Source organism: Epinephelus fuscoguttatus, linkage group LG7 (genome assembly GCF_011397635.1).
Source record: "Epinephelus fuscoguttatus linkage group LG7, E.fuscoguttatus.final_Chr_v1".
Taxonomy (NCBI): Eukaryota; Metazoa; Chordata; class Actinopteri; order Perciformes; family Serranidae; genus Epinephelus; species Epinephelus fuscoguttatus.
Window position 1 is genome coordinate 4,762,883 of NC_064758.1, and position 24,986 is coordinate 4,787,868.

General features: G+C 40.0%; 1 protein-coding gene across 2 annotated transcripts in view; it reads left to right on the top strand.

The window, feature by feature from the left end:
* The first annotated feature begins 1,077 nt into the window (after positions 1-1,077).
* plod1a (procollagen-lysine, 2-oxoglutarate 5-dioxygenase 1a) overlaps positions 1,078-24,986 on the top strand; it is a 75,250-nt gene continuing 51,341 nt past the window's right edge. Inside the window, exons 1-6 of one of the 2 annotated variants that reach the window (XM_049581663.1) lie at positions 1,078-1,324; positions 5,174-5,265; positions 5,565-5,698; positions 13,536-13,699; positions 16,883-16,995; positions 20,918-20,981. In XM_049581663.1, coding sequence (XP_049437620.1) covers positions 1,234-1,324; positions 5,174-5,265; positions 5,565-5,698; positions 13,536-13,699; positions 16,883-16,995; positions 20,918-20,981 — 658 coding nt within the window. In that variant the 5' untranslated portion in view covers positions 1,078-1,233. The remainder of the gene's footprint in view (positions 1,325-5,173; positions 5,266-5,564; positions 5,699-13,535; positions 13,700-16,882; positions 16,996-20,917; positions 20,982-24,986) is intronic. The other variant, XM_049581662.1, reaches the window with a different exon arrangement.

Genomic DNA, 24,986 nt, shown 5'->3' on the forward strand with positions numbered 1-24,986 from the left:
ATGGTTGTCTGTCTCTATGTGTCAGCCCTGCGATAGTCTGGCGACCTGTCCAGGGTGTACCCTGCCTCTCGCCCAATGTCAGCTGGGATAGGCTCCAGCCCCCCCGCAACCCTCAAGAGGATGAAGCGGTTAGAAGATGGATGGATGGCTCTCGGGGGCCCCCTAGTGGTCACGGGGCTCTAAGCAGGTGCTTAGTTCGCTTGCTTTGGGCCGGCTCTGAGTATGCAGTCTGGTAAAGCCACACAAAAAAAAAGAAAAGAAAAAAGGATTGTGACGGTGGAATGAGATTTCTTAAACGGGCGTGAGAGAGTGACAGTCATACCAGATGCATGAGAGTTGGCAATCCTGCCTGTGAGACTAGAGCTGCCCAATCAAAGCGCAAATATGGATTGTGCACCAATCACGCCAGATGCGTGAGAGTTGGCAACCCTGGTTTCGGAGGTGTAACTACAGAGTGACACAGACACACCAGCTCAAGTGTAACTTCTCACAGTGGTGTAGGCCATGTGTGTAGAGTACTACATAGGCTCTGCATGGAGCTAATGCACAAGTATTAATCCGCCTCTATCTGATGTCACTAGAACAACCAAACATGCTGTATCATTATGTCAAAATGATAAAAGCTGTCTGGTGCCCAGAGAGTGTGGAGAGAAAGAAAATGGAAAAAAACAACAACAAATCTGTGTTGAAATCGGCAGGAAGGGAGCTGGTTATCGTTTCCTCTAAGAAGCCGGTGACTGTAACACGCCAGAGGGAGGCTTGCCCAGGCCACCAAATGTGCTAGAACCGCCACTGGGTGGACTACAGGCTACGTGCAAGTGCTCATGTCGACAGAACAGCTGGGTCATCATTTTCAAACAGCTTTTTTTCTCCCAGTTTTGGAGGTGGGCGTTGCGGATGTATACAGTTCGAACTCATGCGTCTAGTGTACTGCAAAAGTGTCAGTGATGGAAATAATGACGTTACAAAAAAACATTTAAAAAAAGTTTTACTACTTTTGTTCCATACCTCGGTCAAATAGACAATTTGTTGCACGGAAAAAGAGAGAGAGACTGGAGGGAGACTGAAGGGAGAGAGGTTGGAGGGAGGGGGCACACAGAGACAGTCAGAGGGGGCAGGCGGTGCTTCGAGAGTTAACACCGCCGTGATAAGTTGGCTTTCTTGCTGGGAATCGGCTGGAAAAGTGTCCAGTTGGGTTTACACCGAGCGAATTTTAACTTTAACTTGGTAAAAATGAGAATTTCGCCCCTGCTGTCGTTTTCTGGGATCTTTGTCTGTGCACTTTTCCCTCTGGTTATCTGTAAGGAGCAACGAATCCCCGACGGTAAGTCAGGAAAGACACCAATGTTGTGTCTGGACCCTCTCTATTATCTGCACAGCCTGTAGCTAAGTGTGTTTTAATACAGTCTCAGTGTGTAACAGTGAAGTTGGGACACTCCAGCTTGGTATGGTATGAGGGAGACTCCCCAGCTCACGGTCCCCAGCTGGGTGAAAACCTCTACCTCTGATATGGCCGTGCCTATCGACAGAAATATCTGGTAGAACATTCTGGTAGAAGTAGCAGTATAAAGCCATGTAGGAAAATAAGCACAGTTGCACTGTGTCTTCGGTGTTAGCTCCGATAACAGGCTAGCCAGTTAGAAAAGCTGAGATTTAACTGATGCCCGCGCTGCTCGTGGCGCTTAATGCATGCAGACAGAGGGCTAATGTACAGTTGGCTAAAGGACATTAACTACGCTTTGCTGTAACCTCTCTGTTGCTTTTCTCCATTTAAAGGAAAACTATGGAAAATGAATTCAACATTATGTCACTTCGTTACATGAGAGAGATAGCTGCACTAGGTGCTGAGAAGGACTCCGTCCATGCCGCTGACGTGGACGGGCTACGATCAGCGCAGTCAGCGCTGATACTAACACACTAGCTGTAGCATGTGCAGGGTAGACAAGGTGTTGATTGAAGCTGATGTGGACCAAAAACAAAAAACAAAACAACAAAAATAATTAAACTTTTCTTTGCATGAAAGAATTTGAATAGTTCTCCTTGCCACTGCTATAATAATAATAATAATAATAATAACATTCCTGGTTCTCATAGTTAGACAGGTAAATAGGACAAATAAGGTTTTCCATCTTGGACTGTAAATAGTAGCAGCCAGTCACCAAACATGTTGTTTCATTGTTGCTACAAATGAGCTTTACATGAAACAGTCTTTTTAATTGGTGTGAGATAACTAGGATGAGCAGAGCAACAAGAAAAAAAAACCCCACTGGTCCCAGAGCTTGCCTGGTAAACTATATGGCATATTGAGTTACTCTTTTTGGTAAAAAGCTGCAGCTAAAACAATCAGAGTATAGCAACCTAAATTGTTGTAGGATGTTGCATTTTATCAACTGTATGACTTATAAACAATATTTTTTCACAATACACTTTGCTTTTTATGAAAAAGGGTTGAGTGAGCACGTAATTCACTCAAGTAAAATGGGACAAAAAAAAATTAAGCTAAAAATGGGACATTTTTCTGAAGCGTAGTCATCGGTTTTTAGGCTATTAGATACTGACATGGTGGTCTCACAGCAAGAGGGTTCCTGATTCCTGGTGGGGGGTTCAAACCCCGGCATGGGGGAGTCCGTTGATGTGGAGTTTGCATGTTGTCCCACAGGCTAGAGACATGCAGATGTCCGTAGCTGTGAATGTGAGCGTAAATGGTTGTCTGTCTCTCTGTGTCAGCCCTCTGACTCTGGCGACCTATGAGATGATATAAAAACTATATCTTTTTCTTGGAAATCTGGTGAGACACTATCAGATTTGTGTTATGGAGATTAGACTTCAGGCCTAAATGAATGGCTGTTGATACATTTTCCAGTGTTCCACTGGATTCAAACTTACTTTCTGTCTTTACATGCACTTTTGAAATGAAAGCAACAATGAACAGATGTGCCTATAGCCATATCAAGAACAGACTGTTACAGTAAATGGTTTATGGTATAACCTCACACTGATGGTTGGACTCAGAGTACACTCTTCTTAGACTACAGCAACTCACTGCCCATTTCAAAATCTGATCTTGTCGCATTATCATGGATGGAGGAAGTTAAGAAAGAAAATCATACAATAGCTAAATTTACAAACCGTATCAGAATCAGTGTTTCCTCTAAGACGATAACTGCTGATCTGTGCCAAATGAGTTATCATCACATTTACCAAAAATATTGTATGATATAGTTTGCCCTGCAGTAATAACCTATTACAACCCATTATAACAATCACATAATAAATTAAAATATTGTCAGTTATTACTAGTGCCAGCATTTTGGGGTCCCTAAACAAAATCTCCATATGCAAGTACAAATATGAAAGCAGTTTAAAGTATAATATTTCTACTTAAATACTTAAATCAAGAGTAAAACTGAACAGAGAACTGAACATTTGTAAATGGCTCATTTGGGCCCCAGTAGCCTTCAAGGGCCTCAACAATGGTATGTTAAATTATTATTTTTTAAAAAGTTCTTTTGTGTCTCTGTTAGATAGAGACAGTGGAGAGATAATAGAAACGAAAGAGATGCAATTAAGTGAGCCAGTATGTTAAATTAATGATTTTATCAAGGCAAAGCAAATTTATTTATAAAGCACATTTCAACAACAGGGCAATTCAAAGTGTTCTACATAAAATATCAAAAGCATCAAGACAAGGTGCAATAGAAAGACACTATAAAAGGACAGTTAAAAACAATTTATTAAAGAACTAGAGAATAGAAAATAAAAAGTTAAAATATACTAAGACATTCATAAAATACAAGAATAAAGTTACAGTGCAGTCAAAATCAATAAAAGTATTTGAATAATAGAAATTACAGTGCAGTGTAAAAAATAAATAAATATTTGATTTAATTAAAGGCTGCGGCAAACATAGGTCTTCAACCTTGATTTTAAAGACATGAGACTTGGTGCAGACCTGCAGTTTTCTGTGAGTTTATTCTAGATATGTGGAGCATAAAAACTAAACTTTGCTTTTTCATGTTTAGTCTTGACTCAGGGGACACAAATCAGTCCTGTCCCAGAAGACATGAGAGGTCTTCTCTGACAGACAGAAAACCAGTGTGAAGATCTCAGAACTGGAGTGATGTGATCTACTTTATTGATCTTAGTGAGAACTCGAGCAGCAGCATTCTGAATCAGCTACAACTATCTGAGTCCTCTGAAGATAAATGTATGGGCAAGTTTTTCCAGATCCTGCTAAGACATCAGTCATTTTATCCTTGATATGTTCTTAAGGTGATAGCGACTTTGTAATTGTCTTGATGTGGCTGTTGAAGTTCAGGTCTGAACTTCTGAACTGATTTCTGGCTTGGTCTGTGGTTTTTAACATTGTCAGCTGAAGCTGAGTACTGACTTTTGATTGTTCCTCATTGGCTCCAGAAACTCTTACTTCAGTTTTTTTCTTGGTTCAGTTTAAGAACATTTTGGCACATCCAGTTGTTGATTTGTTCAATGCACTTAGTCAGCACTTGTACTGGACAATAGTCCCCTGGTGACATGGTTATGTAAATTTGATTGTCGTCTGCATAACTATGCTAACATATTCTGCTGTTTTCCATATGTTATGTATGTTTAGCAATAAATCATTGGAATGCATCTGTAATTAGCAAGGCTAAACAATCATTCACTAACAGCTTGTCACTTTGCTTTTTGTTATGTGATTAACGGTAAATTTCTTGGTGAATTTGCACCTGTAATGAACTGTGTGTTATTATTTATTATTTATCTTTTTTTTTTGTTTGTTTTTTTAATTACTGCAGGTTCTTTGGACTTTGGACTCACAGTCCAAATGCATGCAGGTTAATTGGTGACTTTGACTTGGCCATAGGTGTAAATGTAATGGTTGTCTGTCTCTATGTGTCAGCCCTGGGATGGTCTGGTGACTTGTCCAGGGTGTGCACTGCCTCTAGCCCAGCGTCAGTTGAGATAGGCTTTAGCCCCTCATGACCTCTAACAGGATAAGCAGTTATGGATAATGAGTGAATAAATATATCTGTCCTCTAGTGTATGACTGTGTTAAAGTTAGCTATTGCCCTGTCTGCTGGTGTACCCCTAGGTTGTTTCATGCTTAAAGCAAAAGAAAGAAGAAGTCTACATATTATCTTTCTGAATTCCTCTATAATGCGTTGTCTTCCAGGGAAGCTCCTAGTTGTGACAGTTGCAACCAAAGAGACTGATGGCTTCAAGCGTTTCTTGAGGTCGGCTAAACATTTTAACTACACTGTCAAGGTAGGAACTCTGCTGCAAGATCAAAGTTCCTCTTCTGCTGTCTAGCCATGACAGCTTCTCTCTTCGTCCCTTTTTTTGCTGTTCACCCAAGTTTCCCTTTAATGCAATCATTATTTTTAACATGTAAGACATTTTCTATGCATTTAAGCCACATAAATAAGCCTCTGTTTTTATTAAAAAATAAAGTAAAATTTGGCAGATAATGTAATTTTATTTTAGTCACAAAAAAGTGTTTTTGAAGATCTTTAGAATTATTTCTTCAAATTGCAGTAAATGTATGTGTGTATGTATGCATTAAGGTTCTTGGTCAGGGTCAGAAATGGAATGGAGGCGACTACATGTCGGCTCCAGGAGGAGGCCAGAAAGTACAACTCCTTAAAGTAGCTCTGGAGAAGATGAAGACCGAGGACAAAATCATCCTTTTCGTTGACAGGTGAGTGTCTTCACCACAGGCAGAGTTTCAGATCTGAGTAACATGCTCAACTTTAAGACTTTTTGCTGAACACTTTCCACATAATACCAGGCGGGTTTAGATTCCGCAGTGTGTTTTTTTGGTCACTTTTACTGTTGTGTGACAAGTCTCCACTGCAGTACCACACAACAATACAATACGTAATTTTTATTCAGTGTGGGGAAGAGCAATTACAAAAAGTATTTAGGGACTTAATATGTAATATCCCAAATGAAGTTGTTTGCTTCTTTCTGTTCCTAAGTAGGCAAAAATCAAAAAGAAAGAATAGTTCAATATTTGGTTTTCTTTCTTACTGAGAGTGAGATATTCATATGGCTTTTAATGTCATGTCTGTATGTTCAGTACAGAGCTGGAGTCAGGATGTTAGGTTAGCCTGGCTTTGCATAAATACTGGAAGTTGGGGGAAACAGCTAGCCTGGCTCTGTCCAGAGCTCAAAAATACACCTACACCAACATCTCTAAAGCTCTCTGATCAACATGTTGTGTCTGTTTCGCTTAAACTATACACACATTCCTTTTGCTGATATATATATATATATATATATATATATATATATATATATATATATATATATATATATATCCTTTCCTTCAGCTCATTTCATTTCAAAGATTTGTTGTCAATTAATACTTCTGTTTTACGCTAACCAATTTCATTACCTTTCAAATACACCTCATTACACACAATAGTGAGTGATCTTATTACAGTTGATAATGCCATGATGTTTGGTGCTGAATCTGACTGTATTTAGTCCAGCTGTAAGTGCCATCTGTTTCTGGTTTAAACTAAAGGCCCTGACACACCAAGCCAACGGTCAGCCAGCGGTCAGTGTTGGGCTGTCGGTGAGTGTCCGCGGCTCTCGTTGCTGCGTTGTGTACCGCACAGTTGGCCCTTGTTGGGGCTAGTCTTTTTTTGTTTGTTTGTTTGTTTGTTTGTTTTTTTTTGGCTGATTCAGCGTGTTGAATCAGCGATGGCAGAGCCCATCAGTGAATGAACTCACTCTGATTGGCAGTTCAGCTTGGCATTAAATAAAGAAATCAAAACAAACTTATTACATAAGGTTAGATAATTTTTCTTAAGTCACTGAGCTCTTTAGTAGAAACATTTCATTGTGGTTTGTGTTATTGTTCACTGGCACACGGTAAATATGCTCTGTTCTTTAAACACTGGATGTGTTGTTAATGTGCTAATTGGTTAACTAGTGTCTAAAAGGTCTTCCTGTTTGCCCTTTTGAATGACAAATACAGACTCCCGCTGCTTGCTGGTGTGGAGAGTTATTTTCTTTCATGCAAGCGCAGAGCACATGGGCTTGCTGGCTCTAGTCTTTGTGGTGTGTTCATGTGCAAATTCTTGGCTGAGACATAGCAAAATGAGGCGATGCAGCGGGGGGCCTTCGTTGCTGCTAGTTCTCTAAATTCGGTTCCGTGTGTTTGAGCCTCGATGTGATCATGGGTATGATGACCTGACCTTTTGGCTGTAAGTCTTATGGTCTGTAACTGTTAAATGTTGTATGTCTTCAACTTTGTTTAAATGTGCTGCTGCCTGCTTTGGCCAGAACACTCTTGTAAAGGGGTTTTCTGATCTCAGTGAGGCTTTTACTAGTTAAATAAATGTAATTAAATTTAAATGAATGTAATCAAATTGTACAAGTTGAATCAGTCATCAGCAACCTATTTGCAACAGCCATCTCCATCATGGTTTTCTGGTTTTGTAAAACAGTGTCAATCAATGACAAATTATAAACTTATTCTACATAAACTATTTAAAAAACTATAATTTACCAATAAAATCAAGTTAATCAGTTAAACTAGTTATCAAGTTATCAAGTTAAACTAATAATTTCCTATTTTCTTTTGTAGATTTGTCTTATACAGATATGTAATGATGATTGCTGTGTATTATGTATGTTAATGTTTCCAATATCAAGTATCTGCAAGTGGATGTAACATAAAAGCGGCATTAAGACACACTGTTGCTAAAATATATATACACTTAAAACTTTGTGTGTGTGTGTGTGTGCTTCATAACTTGTAACTAGGGGGTAATAGGGCCCCTCGTAATAGCGTGCACTGGGGCCCATTGTAACTACCTTACGCCACTGGATACGATATTATCACGATACTTAAGTAACGACACAATATTATTGCGATTTTAAATATCTTACAATATGCTGCATATTGTGATAAAATATATTGCGATTTATTACCTTTATTTAACTGTAAATTATGTCCCCAAAGGGAAACTTTTTCAACATCGGTTTTGTCTAATAAAGATAAAGTCTTCAGTCTGTTCATCTCACTTAAGTCTTTTTTTTGCAGCAAAATGTATCTAGTGGACTGAAAAAGCAAGTGATTATATTCTTCTAGTTGGCTACCTAAAGTTTCATTTGTGTTTGTAATATTATAAATTTATATAATAAAAAATCAATACTTGGCACTATGTGACGATACAGTATTGCCACACAAAAATATTGCGATACTATGTTGTATCAATTTTTTCCCCCACTCCAAGTAATAAGTACACTGTGAATCCCAGCTGAGCTGACAGTAGTGATCTCAGTCACAATCAGTGAGGAGCTCCACTGCCTGAAGCTACTGATTCACTATAGTCAGTTCAGTTGGAAGACTATGTGTGAAAGATTAATTGGTGCTTGGATGGAACACCTCTTCTTCTCATCTCATGCCTGGAAAGAAAACAAATATGCATATTTCTCATATTGTTGAACAATATCCATAATGCAGCTGTAATGGCACAGTTCACCCCCAAATAAAATTTAAAATTAATAAGAGTATATAAAATTAAAAAATTAAATTAAAAATCAAATCAAAAATACTCATTTTCCCTCTTACCTGTAGTGCTATTTATCAATCTAGATTGTTCTGGTGTGAGTTGAGTTGATCAAACAGAGAAAGAAACACAGCAAAGAGTCAGAGAAGAAATTAAACACTGGTTACAAACAGGTTTTCTGAAAGATTTGTAGCTAGTGTAATTTTCCAAAGCAGTGTGAAGACATGTCATTACATAAGCAGCTATAAAACAGACACAGAACTGTTACTGTGACACTGTGGACTGTGTACCCACTAATACTTCAAACCATTGTCCATGAAGAGGTCTCAATCAATATATTGCCAATAATATCATAACATCAGTATTATGGTATAAGAATAGAAATCAAGATATAGTTGCCATATCATGAAATAAATTTAACATTGTTTTCTTTCTGCATAATAACAATAATACATTTTATTTATAGAGCACTTTTCATGTTACTGAAAGACACTTTACATAAGTAAGAAACCACCATAAAATAGAATACACTGAAATACACACATTATTCACACATTAAAAGCTGTCATGAAAAGATGAGTTTTGATTTGAACTGGGACAGGTCAGTGCAGTCTTGAATATGTTTGGGCAGTGAGTTCCAGAGGGAGGGGGCAGCTATGGAGAAAGCTCTGTCACCAAAGGTCTGGTGCTTGGTCCTGAGTAGTGGAGTCAGGAGGTTGGCATCAGAGGAGCGGAGACTGCGGGAAAGAGTGTGGCAGTGGAGCAGGTCATTGAGGTAGGAGGGGGCCTGCTTATGGAGGGCTTTTATAAGTGAGTAGAAGGACTTTGAATGGCATCCATTGTGGGTTTGCGGAAGCGGGAATGGGCTAGCAGACAGGCAGTGGAGTTCTGGATGTATTGGTGTTAATTTAGAACTTTGGATAATGTACCATAAAGAATGCTGTTTAAAATGACCCCTTTGCCTTAGGGCTGGGTATCGATTCAGATTTTCCAGATCGATTCGATTCAATTTTCAAGGACTTAGTTCGATCCGATTCACGATTCGATTCGATTCAATTCAATTCAGTTCAGTATCGATTCAGTCAAGTATATTTCAATTATGATACAAAATTTGCTTGGATATTAAGATATTTTCTGAGAACTAACGAGGTATATTTAACAAGGAACCCTGGTGCATTACTATTAAAAATACTGTTTACATTAAGAATTGACCCCAAAGCAGTACATTAGTCATCATGTACTTCTATTTAACATTACCTAACACATACAAAATAAATATTTTAAATTAAATCTAATCACAAGGCAGGCAATTTAAATGAAGTGGCTACAAAAAAAATGTAAACAAAGGACATCCACAAGTTTGCTGCCTGTAACCATTTTATAAAGCTTTTGTGCAATACACTACAGTGATTGTGATACACACATTGACTGTATCAGAAGAGAAACAATATACGTAGGTGAACCCTGCAGCAACGTGAACCCTCTTCCTCAGAGAGGATCTTTGCCTCCCAGTTTGTTCCTGGCGGCAGAGCAGAGTGAACCGTCTTTGTTTGATTAAATCGATTTTTTCAACCCAGCTCTACTTTGCCTATCAAAAAATGGCCACAGTGGTTGCTGATTGATTGTTTCGACATGTGCAACAAATGATTAAATGTCCACTAGTTTCCAGTATAATTGATCAATTGGTTTATTACTTAACAGCTCTTGAGTTCAAACAAACGTTATCCACTTTCCAATAAGTGTCCACATTTGTATACAAAGAAAAAACCTTTTACAAACATTGGCACACGGTCAAAAAACTGTGTGCTTCTCATCCCAGCAACACCCGTCTCACCTGATTCACCTGTTTTAATGAACTCTGATTGACAGTGAAACTGCTCCCTCCAGTGGTGGGAGGTACAACAGACAAACATCAACTAACAAATATTGCTCTGACACTGTTACAGTAGTCAATTCTGGATTTGATGAAGGCATGGATGAGAGTTTTTGCAGCTGAGGGGGAGAGTGATGGGTGAAGACGAGCTATGATTTTTTAGTTGGAAGAAGGCAGTACTGGTGATTTGATGGACAGGTTTTTCGAAGGAGAGGTTGCAGTTGAAAATTGCGCAGAGTTTGCAGATATGTGGGGAGGAAAGTGGAGTGGTATTATCAGTGGTGAGGCAGAAGTTGTGAGAGGTTTTGGTGAGGGATTTTGGGCTGGTGATCATGTCAGATTTTTCACATTTCAGTTTGAGGAAGTTGGCTTGCATTCAGTATTTGATTTCATTGAGTCAGGTGGTCAGAGTGGACTGAGTTTCAGTGGTGATGGATTTAGTGGAGATGTAGAGCTGGACATCATCGACATAGCAGTAGAAATTGAAAGCGTGGTTGTGAATGATGTTACCAAGGGGCAGCATGTAGAAGATAAATATGAGAGGACCAATCACTGAACTCTGGGGGATGCCTAGGGACAGAGGAGCAAGGGAGAAAGGGCAGTCATTTTTTTAAGGTACAGTTTAACACAAAATCCAAAACACATATTTTTCCTCTTACCAGTAGTGCTATTTATAAATCTAGATCAGTGATTTTCTACACCTTTCAGGCCAAGGACCCCTTAGCTGAAACAGAGATGGAGCAGGGACCCCCTACTACATAAATTGTATAAAACTGAGTTTAACTAGAGATACTTCTTTTAATATTTTGGGTCTTCTCTCGTTTGCACTTTTGAAGCTTTTAAGTCAGCAGCAGTTGTAGCATAGCTTGGTGCATTAGCCTCACTCTTTGCACTTAAGCTGGGGTCTCTGAGGTGGACGGTGTCTCAGAGTCTTTTGCTCAAAAAAGTTACAAATTCACTGTGGCTCACAAGAATGTTCACACACTTGACATTACATTAACCGTTAATTGGCCAATATGTGAAAAAAAAAGTTGCCAAAAAAAACCTCCCATGAATGCACAAGGATTCACGGGTAATAGTCAGCCCATCATGAATGTGTACTGTAAACTGAATATCTTCACCAGTAATTAGGGCTGTGTGATATATCGATTATGTACGTCGATATATTTTCAAGCAAGTTATGAATTTAGACAACACCGTACTTTTGTAGTTTCTAACTGAATGTCTGTGGTTTGGAGTTTAGTTTCTCTCCTGCATTCTGTTTTTGCTTTAGATATCTGCTTGATTTTACTATTTCATCTTCACTATCAGCTGTGTTAGAAGTTGTGGGATGTTGCTGCTCAAAAACTCAACATTTCCTTTTTTTGATGCTTCACAATAAAAGTTTTTACATAATAAAATAACGAGGGACTTTTATTGTTAAGACTTGATAGGAATTAAAATATGTAAATCACCGAATTAGCGAAACTTTGTTAGCAGCTTTTGTTCAATTAAGAGAAGTGTAATAATACTGCAGGGAGGAAGAGTGAAAGCAGAAACAGCCACAGTGCGATGTTGATGCAGAGCTGCAAACAACAGGCTCTTACTGCACCTCTGCGAACAGCTCACCTCCAACAGGTAAACTTCTTACACCTGCCCTGCTGTGGAAAAACACATGCAGCAAAAATAACAGAGGACTTAAGTCGTGGATCAGGTTGCAACTGAACATGTAGCCCACTTAGTATAAAATACTGATATATATATTTTGTATTGCCGGTCAGCCTGAAAATACAGAGATATGAATTTTTGTTCTTACCGCCCAGCCCTACTAATAATATGTTGGATTCATGTTAATATGTATGTTCAGACACATTGTGCTTTTTTAAAAATAAAAAATAAACTAAAACTTTAATTAAAATTATCAAGAGGTAATTTAGTGTCCTCCCTGCGGTAACTCTGAGGACCCCCAAGGGGTCACGGACCCCCTCTTTAAGAATCAGGATCTAGATTGTTCTAGTGTGAGCTGCAGTGTTTGAGATATCAGCCGTAGAGTTGTCTACCCTCTCTTAAGTGTAATGGAACTAGATGCCACTCTGCTTGTGGAGCTCCAAGTACCAAAAAAATACATTTGAAAAACTCAACATCAATATCTCTTTCCAGAAATCATGACCTGGTTACTCAAGAAAATCCACCAACCTTGTTGTGAGCAGCTTGATATAGGAACTATTTTCTTTCTACTGAACTACACCCACCAACCGAATCACTGTGCAGAAGGAAGCATGCATCTATTCATGGACGAAGGGCTTGTGCTCATGACAGTGTGCGATGTAAACATTCAATTTCAATTTAATCAATTTTATTCATAAAGCCCAATATCACAAATCACAATTTGCCTCACAGGGCTTTACAGCATACGACATCCCTCTGTCCTTAGGACCCTCACAGCGGATAAGGAAAAATTCCCCCAAAAAAAACCCTTTAGTGGGGAAAGAAAATGGTAGAAACCTCAGGAAGAGCAACTGAGGAGGGATCCCTCTTCCAGGACGGACAGACATGCAAAAGATGTCATACAGAACAGATCAACATGATAAATTAACAGTAATCCATTTACAAAATGATACAGAAAGAGAATCCTCCTCCATTCATAGCATCCTCCGCGGCTGATCTTTAACATTAGCTAGCTCAGTGGTGCTAGGTGAGCTAGCAGTAGATACGAGCTTCCTTCTGTGTGGCGGTGTGGTTGGTGAATGTCATCTCTACAGCTGATATCTCCATCACTTGTCAACTCATACCAACATAATCTAGACTGATAAAGAACACTACAGGTAAGAGGAAAAATATATATTGTGGATTTTGGGTGAACTGTCCCTTTAAAGGTACTGTAATAATAGTTTTATATGGGGCTTGTATTTAAAAGGCTAAAACATACAAACCCACAAACAAACACATACAAACACAAACATGTTCACAGATTGAACTCAAGAGTTCATTCAAGCACTGGTAAATGCAACCACTGGCAACTTAACTCTCCAAATAAAGAATGCTGGCATCTTACAAAGACAACCCCTTCATTTGTTTTAACAATGTCACTGGCTTTACGCACTGCTGAGCCACACAGCGCAGTAAAGTTTTCTATTTTCACTCCCTGTTTCACACAGCTACGATGTGGTTTTCGCTTCGGGCCCCAAAGAGCTGCTCAAGAAGTTCCAGCAGGCCAGACACAAGGTGGTGTTCTCCTCTGAGAGCCTCATCTGGCCGGACAGACACCTTGAGGACAAACACCCCCATGTCATCGAGGGCAATAGGTTCCTAGGCTCAGGAGGTATGTCCAGCAGTCCTGTCAGTCACACAGCCTGGGCAGGCCACATGCCTCTGATGTTATGATGAAATTCATATGTTTGTACATTGTCAGTTTTTCCCTGAATTAGTCCTGCCAGGGGCTGCCTACTCACAGCATCAAGTCAATTCAATTTTATTTATATTTATTCAATATTCCAAATCACCAAAGCATCTTTGCCTTGAGGGTTTACACAAACTGTATAGCATACAACACCCTCTGTTCGTAGACCCTTGACATACAGTATTATGTGTGGTACACCTATAAAGCTCTGAGAATCAAAGAGCTGGTAGGTTTGATGTTACTCAGGCTGAAAATGTTTTTTTAAGTTGAGGAATGATTCTGACCTGGGCTTGTAACAATGGTTCTGGCAGTTATGAATTAGCAACATGAAGTTAACCTTTGTAACATATATAACTGCACAGATCTACAGTACATGCAGCCTAACTTTTGGTCTGGTCCATGATGTCCTGTCAAAAGTTAGAGAGCTGTCCACTTTGGCCAGAGAAGATCTTTGGTGTGTGCATAGACTCTGAAAGTGGCAGTGGCAGAGAGACACGGTGTGTCTCCCTAGTTTGTACAGTGTGTACTGCATTGTTGGCCATATTCGGTCCATGTTGGCTGTTTTTTGACAGATTCAGCAGAGTGGAGCCCAGAGAAGAGAGAAACGAAAGTGAGGAAAAGAAAACAAATGACTAAAGTCAAGAGGGAGTGAGACTGAAACAAACTTGTTATGTAATATAAGGTTATATCTTTAGTCATTGAGCTCGTTAGCAGAAACTTTTTTTTAAATCATTTGTGTTATTGTTCACTAGCACAAGGTAAATATCATTTGCTCATTCAACATGGGGATGTGTTGTTAATGTGCTAAGTGGCTAACTAGTGTCTTGAAATCCTGTCAGTCTTTCCCTTTTTGAATGAAGAACACAGACTACTGCTGCCTGCTGGTATGGAGAATTATCTCCACTCACACAGGGGCAGAACATATGTGCTAGTTAGGGGGCCAAGCTCGCGGGGCCTGGGAACCGCGAATGCAAGCATACGCGGTTCCCAGGACCAGCGGTGCTGGGAACCCTATTGTTTTTGTTCGGGTTTTTATTATTATTATTATAGTTTTTCTCTATTTTTATTTTTCCGTTGGTAAAAGTGATGCTGCAGGCTAAACCGTACAAGGGGGGGTGGTGCCATTTGGAGGGTTGGTCCAGACCCCTGCACGTACCTCAGACGCAAAAAAATGACATAGGTCCGTCAGCAGGGGGCGCTATAACCAAGGTCAACGTGTTTTGGGCTATAACTCCCACACTGTATGTCACACATTCAACAGCCTCATATCCCCAGATTCCCTGAATAGTGCTGAATCACCTGGGCTGGGCCACACCCATTTCCGCCTATAATTTTTTTTTCACAAAATCATGAAAACTGGAAAACCTGCTTTTTTAAACTCCTCCTTGGGATTTTGTCCGATTGGCGTGAAACTTGGCACAGACAGTCGTCAGCTGGACCTGATCTAAAGTTATCAAAAGAATTTTGTTCGGTACAAGTATGCACAAATTATTAACAAATACATTTTGCTAGCATCCTATAAAAACACAAAGTCTTGCATATCTCAGTCAAAATAATTGCTAACAACACTAAATCTGAGATCCTTGCTCGGCATGTGACTCTGAGGGTATGAGCCAAATTTGACTAATGTTGGCCACTAGGGGGCGCTGCAAATATGGGAAATTTATATCTCTCAAATGGCAGCACCGATTTGTATGACATTTGGTGAGTATGATGCTGGGTCACTCCTGAGGCCATAACTTGAAGTTTATCACGACTGGTCAAAGTGGGCGTGGCTTATTACAAGATCAACAACAAACATTTATTTTTATACTGAGGGCTTTGAAATTCACAGGGTATATATAGAATAACACACAGACCACCCATACCAAAAATTGTGTGGCTACTCCTCTAGGTGGCGCTATAACGGAGGCAAACGCGTTTTGGCCTGTAACTTCCACATTTTAAAACACGTCTTCATAAACTTTATATCCACGTGTTCCCTAAATAGAGTTGCATCTTCTGACATAGGCCACGCCCACTCCCACTGCATATGTCTCTTAGTAAGTCACTACACATCAAAAACCTAATTTTTCAAACTCCCTAGCGTTTAAGCTCCATCTGCACGAAACTTTACACATACAATCTCCAGACTGGCCTGATCAAAAGTTATCAAAAGAATTTTGCTACTCCAAAAAATGCAGTACTTATAAATAAACATTTTTTTTCTGCTAGCTAAAAAACACATACCGTTGCATATTTTTGTCAAAGTCACTTGTTTCAGACGTCAACCAGAGGCTCTGTGCCAAATTTGCCACAAATTAACCGGTAGGGGGCACTATAAACAGAGAAACATCAAGTGACATGAGAGTTGATCAGATTTGCATGAAATTTGGTGAGCGTGATGCAGAGTCGCTCCTGAGGCCAGCCATAAAGCTTAGTGATGTTTGGTCGGGCCGACTTCCAAGGGCTCCGCGACACCCGGGGGCCGAGTTGCGCAGGGAGGCTTGGCCCCCATTCATTACTGCTTGCAGTTCTAGTTGGCTGTTGGCTTTAGTCTCGGTTGTGTGTTCATTTGCAGTTTTTGGCCTAGACACAGGCAACATGAGGCAGTGCAACAGTTGGCGTTTGTTGCCACTAGTTCTTTGATGTCAGTTTGATGCGTCTGGTCCTTTAGGGTTCATTTTTGCACCAAGCAGTGCAGTGCTTGACTCATACAGAGAGACACTCTGACTGAGCATGGGAGTTGTTGGAGGGCATTGGGGCTGACAAGAGGGATCCATGGGTTGCTCTGGTGGGACATTAGAACATAGATATACTGTATAATGGTTATACAACTTTTTCAAACAAAAGGGCACATCGACAGAGCGGTGCTGACTGAAGGAGTCCAGCAATGCTTTTTATAGCAGCAGATCTTTAGTTAGTAGTCTGCTCTGAGCTGAGGCCATAAAAACTGAACCTGGCAGTAGTCATGGCAATAAGAGACAGTTGACTTCCTTTTTCTTTGACGTGTCTAAATGTAGACACAGTATAACAGAGCTTATATACATGAATATGGAAATGAAAGCATGTTTCGTGAACAAATGTAGACTTCTGCCATTTTTTTCTGTCTGTTTGTATCCTCAGGTTTCATTGGCTACCTCCCCAACATTAAAGAAATGATTGCTGACTGGACAGGAAAAGACAGTGACAGTGACCAGCTGTTCTTCACTAAGATGTACATTGATGCAGCGAAAAGGGTAAGATTTGTTAGATTTCGGTGTTTACTGTAGTGATGTGATTTATTTCATGCCAAAGTCACATTGAATACTAGAACTACTAAAAATAACAGTAATAACAGCAATTAGTTAAAAAATGCTTATAGATACAGTTGGTATTTTTTGGAAACGCTCACAAAACATCACATTCTTTTAGGACGAGGGGTAAAATAAAGCATTTGCTACCATGCCGAAGAGTTACCGTGTGGCTTTATGCACACCAAATAACTTAAAAGTCAATCAATCAATCAATCAATCAATTTTATTTATAAAGCCCAATATCACAAATCACAATTTGCCTCACAGGGCTTTACAGCATACGACATCCCTCTGTCCTTTGGACCTTCACAGCGGATAAGGAAAAATTCCCCCCCAAAAAACCCTTTAACGGGGAAAAAAAACGGTAGAAACCTCAGGAAGAGCAACTGAGGAGGGATCCCTCTTCCAGGACGGACAGACGTGCAATAGATGTCGTCCAAACCTGAAGGGAATATTCATCCTGGATCCTATTGCCCCATGTTTGGGAAATGGGAAAAACATTTTTACGCCTCTACGCCAGCAATATCCTTGGCCACAAGTATTATGTTGTCGGGTTTTCCGTCCTTTTGTGTCCTATCCTTGTGAACATGATACCTCAAGAACACCTTAAGGGAATTTCTTCAAATTTGGCACAAACGTCCAATGGGACTCAACAATGAACTGATTAGTTTTTTGATGGCCAAAGGTCAAGATCACTGTGACCATGTTTGTCTCATTCTTATGAACGCGATATCTCAAGAACACCTCAAAGGAATTTCTTTAAATTTTGCACAAATGTTGAGGTGGACGCGAGGATGAACTGGTTAGATTTTGGTGGTCAAAGGTTAACGGTCAAGGTTGCTGTGACCTTACATCCATGTTATTCTTGTGAACGTGATATCTCAAGAACAGCTCAAGGGAACTGCTTTAAATTTGGTACAACATTCTCTTGGACTCAACAATAAACTGATTAAATTTTGGTGGTCAAAGGTCAAGTCTGTGTGAACTCATCTGTCTCATTCTTGTGAATGTGATATCTCAAGAACACTGTGAGGGAATTTCTTCAAATTTGGCACAAACATTCACTTGGACTCAATAATAAACTGATTGTATTTCGGTGGTCAAAGGTCAAGGACAGTGTGAACTTGCATCTGTCTCATTCTTGTGAATACAGTATTTCAAGAATATCTTTGACTCATAAATAAATTTGACTTAAATGTCCACTTGGACTGAAGAGTTAACTGATTAGAATTTTGTGGTTGAAGGTCAAATGCCAAGGTCAGTGTGACCTCACAAAATATGTTTTAACTCACTAATTAATATGCTAATTATGACAAAACTTCACACAAATGTCTAACAGGATAAAATAATCAAGTGCTGACATTTTAGATCAACAAGGTCAAAGGCCAACTTTACCGTGACATCATAATGTTATGCATAAATCACTTTTGGCCAATCTGGCCATTATTCAGTGTCTTCATCTCAGGAACAGAAGGGGAAATATTATATATGGCACATACAATAATCATTTTAAGTCATATGGAGTAGGTCATCAGTTCTAGAAGATGTAGGTGTTTAACAATGTTAACAAAAAGGCTAGCAGATGGACAGTATTTTTGGATCCAGTATTTTGTGAGGACCTTTTTACTTGCTGCCAACAAGATCTTGCGCAGACAGGTATCATCTTTACTTAGTCCGTCAGGGATATGTCTACTAAAACCCAGAGTTTTTGAAATGATTGTTGCTACACTTTATTTAGAGTTGACAAAATAAAACCTACAAAAATAATCCTGGTTTATCTTTCCGCTGTTGCTACAATCATCAACTCTGGTTTGGTTGGAATAAACCCTTAATCCACCCAGTTAGATGTTGAAATACACTATCTCTTTACATGCTAAAATTACTGTTATTTAAATGGAGTTTGATGGGTTTGGAAATGGATTTCATGGCTGTCTTTGGTTAAACCAAAGGATCTAACACTTTATCCAAAAGACGTTTGATGGTTTAGCCACTGATAAAAGAGTTGTGAGCCTCCAAGGACCTGTAGTTAAGGTTGCAAATTCCTGTATGATAATATTACTATAATATTATCAAAAAAACTGCATATGGAGCCAGAGTGTGCACACTTTTTTCTTCAAATATTACAGCACATCATCAGAACATAGGCTAATGGCACAGAGTAACGTTAGTGCTGCTACTGTTGTGAAACATGCATGGAATTCAGTGAAATATGCTAATTTATTCCATCAAAGCATCAATGCTGTAGAGTACTGATATGCTAAGTTTAATTAATCATATCTGTTGTTAATGTAATAGTGTCTATTGGGTGTTTTTAAAAACAGCACTTCCCTAGCATTTACAGGTTTGTAAGGAAAGGCTGGTTTACCCATCAGCAAATCTGCCCTCACCACACCCACTAACACTAGCCCTTTTTACAAAGAGATGGCACTAAAGAGTCTCTACGAAGTCCCTTCTTTCTTTCTTTCTTTCTTTCTTTCTTTACGTTGGAATCATGCTGCTCCCGTGTGTGATTGTAGACAGCATGCCAACATCTTGAAATGAAAAAAGGCATAACAGGTGTGACATCTAACACAATAGCCTCAGCCTCTAGTGTGACATATAACATACGTGTCGATAGCACTTTATAAACAATAGCAATCATTTACCATCCCAGTGATATGGCGGCTGATTTCCTCCTCTGCTTAGAGGTTAAGGAGCTCCTGGACCTCCCAGACCTCATCGTTTTCCTAATTAACAGATATTTTCTTCTTCTTTGAGTTAGCCACTAACTGCCAACAACTACTTTTTAAATCTCCCACAGTGGGTTACACACATAACACGTCGCCAAAACACCACACCCGTGCCGCCCATGATCCCGTCCTGCCGGCTGTCTGGTTTATACAGACATCATTTTGGCTCAGAGGCGAGACAACTTTGTCCCACCATTCTGAGATTGTACCTTATACACAGAATGGCAAGGCTGGCATAACAGAGGGATATTCCCATCTTGAACAGGCAGTGTAAAAGGGGCTTAGGAATAGACACCGGCTATATCTACAATTCCTCTGTGATGTTTTACTATGTTACATATAATTCTCAAACAGTGGCCTCATTTTCAGAAAGAACCAGGCTTTTATTTGAGACAGGCAGGCATTTAGTATTTATACTTTCCCTGTTTTAAAAGCATATTACATCATATTTTAGCAAGAAGCCTCCCTGTTTACTGATCTGCTTCTGTTTTCATCCGCTGTTGATGCAAACTCAGCTCTTCCTCTATTTTTGCCTGATTTGACGTTTGAAGTTTGATGCAATTTAAATTTCCAAAGCACTCATTCTGACAGAAACACTATTTTCTGGTAGTTCCTTTCTGCAGTTTTTTAAAGGGCTGTTAAGTGTGTTAATGACACTCAGCACTTTCTGCAGACATGGTTCACATTAAAGGCCTTCCAGTAGCTCAGTTGGCATAATCACTCCTGTTCCTGGTAGGCTTTTAATTTGAAACATCTGTAGGGCATGTTCAGTTTTATTGATGGTAGATTAATAGTGAACGACAACAACAACAAAAGTGTAGATGTGACTGAAATTAATTAGTGAATGAAAACAGTATTAGTTTTAAGGAGAAAGTGTATAGCAGAATGATGATTATGACATGACTCTGTTGTATTATTGTTAGAATTAGTGCTGATACTGCTTATACTCAATGTACCTTGTGAGCTACATCCAAGTTGTTTTATCCCCTTTACTGTTTTTGACCCAGCCTTTATTATTTGTTTATGCTGGACACACCTCCAGTTTTTATTTAAGAATCACTATTTCAATAGTGAATTTATGCTATTTGATATGATTGCAACAGATTCAGTGAAAACAATGTGTTTTCATGTTTCAGAAATCCATAAATATCACACTGGACAGCAAATGCAGATTGTTCCAGAACCTTCATGGAGCCCTTGGTGAGTGCCTTGAATTTTGTTTCTTGGTCCAGGCAGTGAAGTTTATGAAGCAAGGACACTGCAACAACTGAAGCGTTCTCCAACACACAGATCCTGTTTTATTAGCTCCAGAGGTCTCTACTGCTATGTTAGAAATGTCTTGGGATCTAAGCCTTAACACGGGCCGTATTTGTTGTGATCTAACATCAAACAGATCTTCAATTAAAGTATCAAAATAGCTATTGGAAATAATTAATAATTATGAATACTAATCATTATTAATTATGTTAAATAATGTGACTTAATTTACATTAAATCATCTTGTGGGGCACCATTCCCAAAAAGGGAAAAATGATAGCCAGGTAATGATATCAGTCTCATAAAGTTCACGAGCATTTTTATTAATAGTTTAAGAAATAACCATAACCAAAATTACCATATTAATAGTAAAGGCTGAAGGATTTTGGAGTTCTTGACATAGCGACGGTTGACTATTCATTCACTCTTGTGCAATATTAAACAGACAGCAGGTATGATTCCAAATATATTTATTCATAAAGAAAGCAAAGCAATAAAACACACAAATTCTAACTAACTAACTATATACAAGCATGAGTGTATATATGTGTGTGTGGGAGTGTGTGTGCGAGAGAGAGAGAGGTCAGTGTGTGAAACCTAGGCCCTCTGGCCTACAAAGAAAATTGCTGACAACAGAAAACTACAAGATGGCGAATCAAAAATGGCTTCAGATCGGGGGAGGTTTTGCTTGACCATGTGGTCAGGACAAAAACAAAGGAAAAGAAGTGGGAACTTTGAGTCTCCTCTTAGGGTGTAGCTATGTTGAAAGCCAATTTGTAAGACTCTGTCTGTGAAAAGCATTAGCAAACTAACATCCCTTAGCTTTGGTGAAGCCAACTAACCAATAGCCTAACTGCAATCAATCACAACAATAACTCAGAAACAGCATTAAATCACAATTGACAAAGTTAAACCGTCTCACTTAGTCTGTACAACTGTATGATGCTATGCCCAGGTGTTACATTACCAATCCTTGAATGGATGGAAGAGTTGCTTTGTGGTGTGCTGCTTTTGTTAGCCAACAGTTGAAGGCTGGAAAGAACTGTGGTTCCACAAACAGTCTTTGCTTTGTCCTTGTTCTGAGGGTGCAGATCCGAGGAGGCCGGTGGCTCTGGGTCCTTGCAGAGTTAGACGTTGGTGTGTTAGATCAACTTGGTTTTCCTTGTTGCTGGAAAGTTAGTTGCAAACCTTGTGTTTGGCATATTAACTTTTCTGATCTCCAGATTCTGCTTCTGCTGTAAGCAGGCAGCAGTGAGAGAATGGGGGAAGGGTGTACCAGGCCATCCTGTGTGATGTCCTACCTCTGCAGAGGTTTAGGAGTAGGAGCCCATCAGGAGAAAGAGGACAAGAGAGTTTCAGAGTCTGATGGAGAGCAGAAATCTCCTTAAGGCTAGTTCACATTACATGATTTTCACCGCGATTTTGACATCACAGAGGATCTTGAGAGCCACCTTGGGTCAGAGGTGAGTTGGCAGATAGTCTGCCAAGACGAGTCCTCATGTGTGAACAAGCCCACGAGCAAGTCGCCCCCTCGTCTGCGACTGGGACTGGATATCTGGCATGCTAGAAAACTGGAGAAGTCTGACACGACTGACAAAGAGCATCAGCCAATGAGAGGCGGGATACGTCCCACATCAGCACGCAGGATGACGGAAGAAATGTGAGGAGGACAGGGTTGTCAGGTCAGCTTATCAGCCACGACTTTGGGCTTGTTTTTTTGTGAAGTCGCTTACAAATATTGGTAGTAGTGGGTTGCGGTTTTTTGAGCTTGTTTCTAAAGTAGAGTTGCTTATTTGGGCTTGCTCTCTAAACTTCGCCTTTCTCTATAAATATCCATCTAATAAGTGATTTAAACGCATGATACTATGTCGGACTGCAGGATGTTTCCACCGCTCCACTCCCTCTGCCCCTCTCAGTCAGTCAATGAGACTTTTCACATTTGAATTGTGCAATGAATGGAGGTTCTTTAACTATTTCGCTAACAAGTGGGCGAAATATGGAAAGAATACAATAAAGATTTGAAGAAAGTCGCTTCTTTTGGGCTTGTTTCCATAGCTTGCTTGTTTCTCTCTCATGATCTGGCAACACTGGCAAGCCGGCAAGCAACAACAACAATGGTGGCATCCACAAGATCACAGGGAGTGCATTGTGTTTGGACCCAGGCCCTGGAGGCAGATCTGATTCACACTGGGAAGAATATCCATGCCTTTACGATGTGTCGTCTCCAAGGTAAAAAACGTAGTTTGGTGACGTCACCACGTTATTTGGGGATCTGTCGGTGAGGGCTCGGTGGAGAAATCTTTTGGTGTGCACACACAGGTCGTAACGCAGTTGGCGAGACTCCGGATGACAGAAACATGCATCACCACTCGCCAGGTATGAACACTGAAAAGATTACGATAGTCTCCGCGACACAAAATCGGGGTGAAAATCATGTAATGTAGGGCTGTCAAAATTGATCAAAAATGACGTTCGAATATTCCTTCTAAAAATAACTCATAGGTTCGAACTATTGGAATATTTTTTTTCCGCATTATGTCCACAAGAGGGCAAACTAATACAAGGAAACATACTTGTATATGTATTAATACAAGGAAACATAACTACTTGTAGGTATTTTTATTTCAACATAAACGTCTTTGAAAACATTTACATACCTACACATTAAAACACATAAAGCAATTACCTATAACATTACTTTTTAAACGACCGCGGACCTCTCGCTCGCCCCCCCCTCTCTGACCTCTGGCCACACCGCCCACGGAAGTGCTGCGAATAGCCTCAAAGCGCCGGACCGTGACCAGCTTGCGCCCTGCAGCGATCGTTTCGGCATCTGGTCTATTTTCTGCGCGAGCTGCGAGCGAATGTGTCAAGCCGGATGACGGAGATAACAGCTGGGAGCAGAACCGCTTGTCGACCAGGCTGGAGAAATGCGCGTCTGACGCCAGCGCCCACTCGCAAAGAGGACAGCTGCGGTGGTGTTTTTTTTTTTTTTTCTCCACAATCGAATATCAATTTTCACATTCGAAGGTCCATTTTTTTTTCAAATTCGAATTTAAATTCGAATTTAGAATATTCATTGACAGCCCTAGTGTAATGAAGAACTAGCCTTTAAGTGTGCTTGGTGACATCACAGAGTGACATGTCACTGTGTCAGTGGTGCAAAAATGAACATGATGTCCGCACACCAGGAACTGCTCCTTCATCTCTGTCACTTTAATGGTATATCACCACATGTAATGTTTCGGGCGCCTGCCCTTCATTAGACATGAAATGAGTGTGGAGACACACCTCCATATATACAACCCCTAGGGTCACCTGACAAAACATGTGATCAACCACAGGTGTAAAAATGTTTAGTCTTTACAGCTGATTATATATGCACACATAATTTAAACACATTTGTACAAAAGCATAAAAAAATTACATTAATACATACCAAAAATCACAGTAATAACCATATACCTATTTACAGAAATGTTAGAAAAAAAATTTGGCAGGTACAAGACCTGCCAAAAACACACTTTAAATATCACATCATGGTAGAGACTATCATGAAATCATCTTCATCTTCTAACCGCTTCATCCTCTTGAGGGTCGCGGGGGGGCTGGAGCCTATCCCAGCTGACATCGGGCGAGAGGCAGGGTACACCCTGGACAGGTCGCCAGACTATCACAGGGCTGACACATAGAGACAGACAACCATTCACGCTCACATTCACACCTACGGACAATTTAGAGTTATCAATTAACCTAGTCCCCAATCTGCATGTCTTTGGACTGTGGGAGGAAGCCGGAGTGCCCGGAGAGAACCCACGCTGACACGGGGAGAACATGCAAACTCCGCACAGAAGGGCTCCCACGCCCGGGATCGAACCGGCAACCCTCTTGCTGTGAGGCGAGAGTGCTAACCACCACTCCACCGTGCCGTCCCATCATGAAATCATG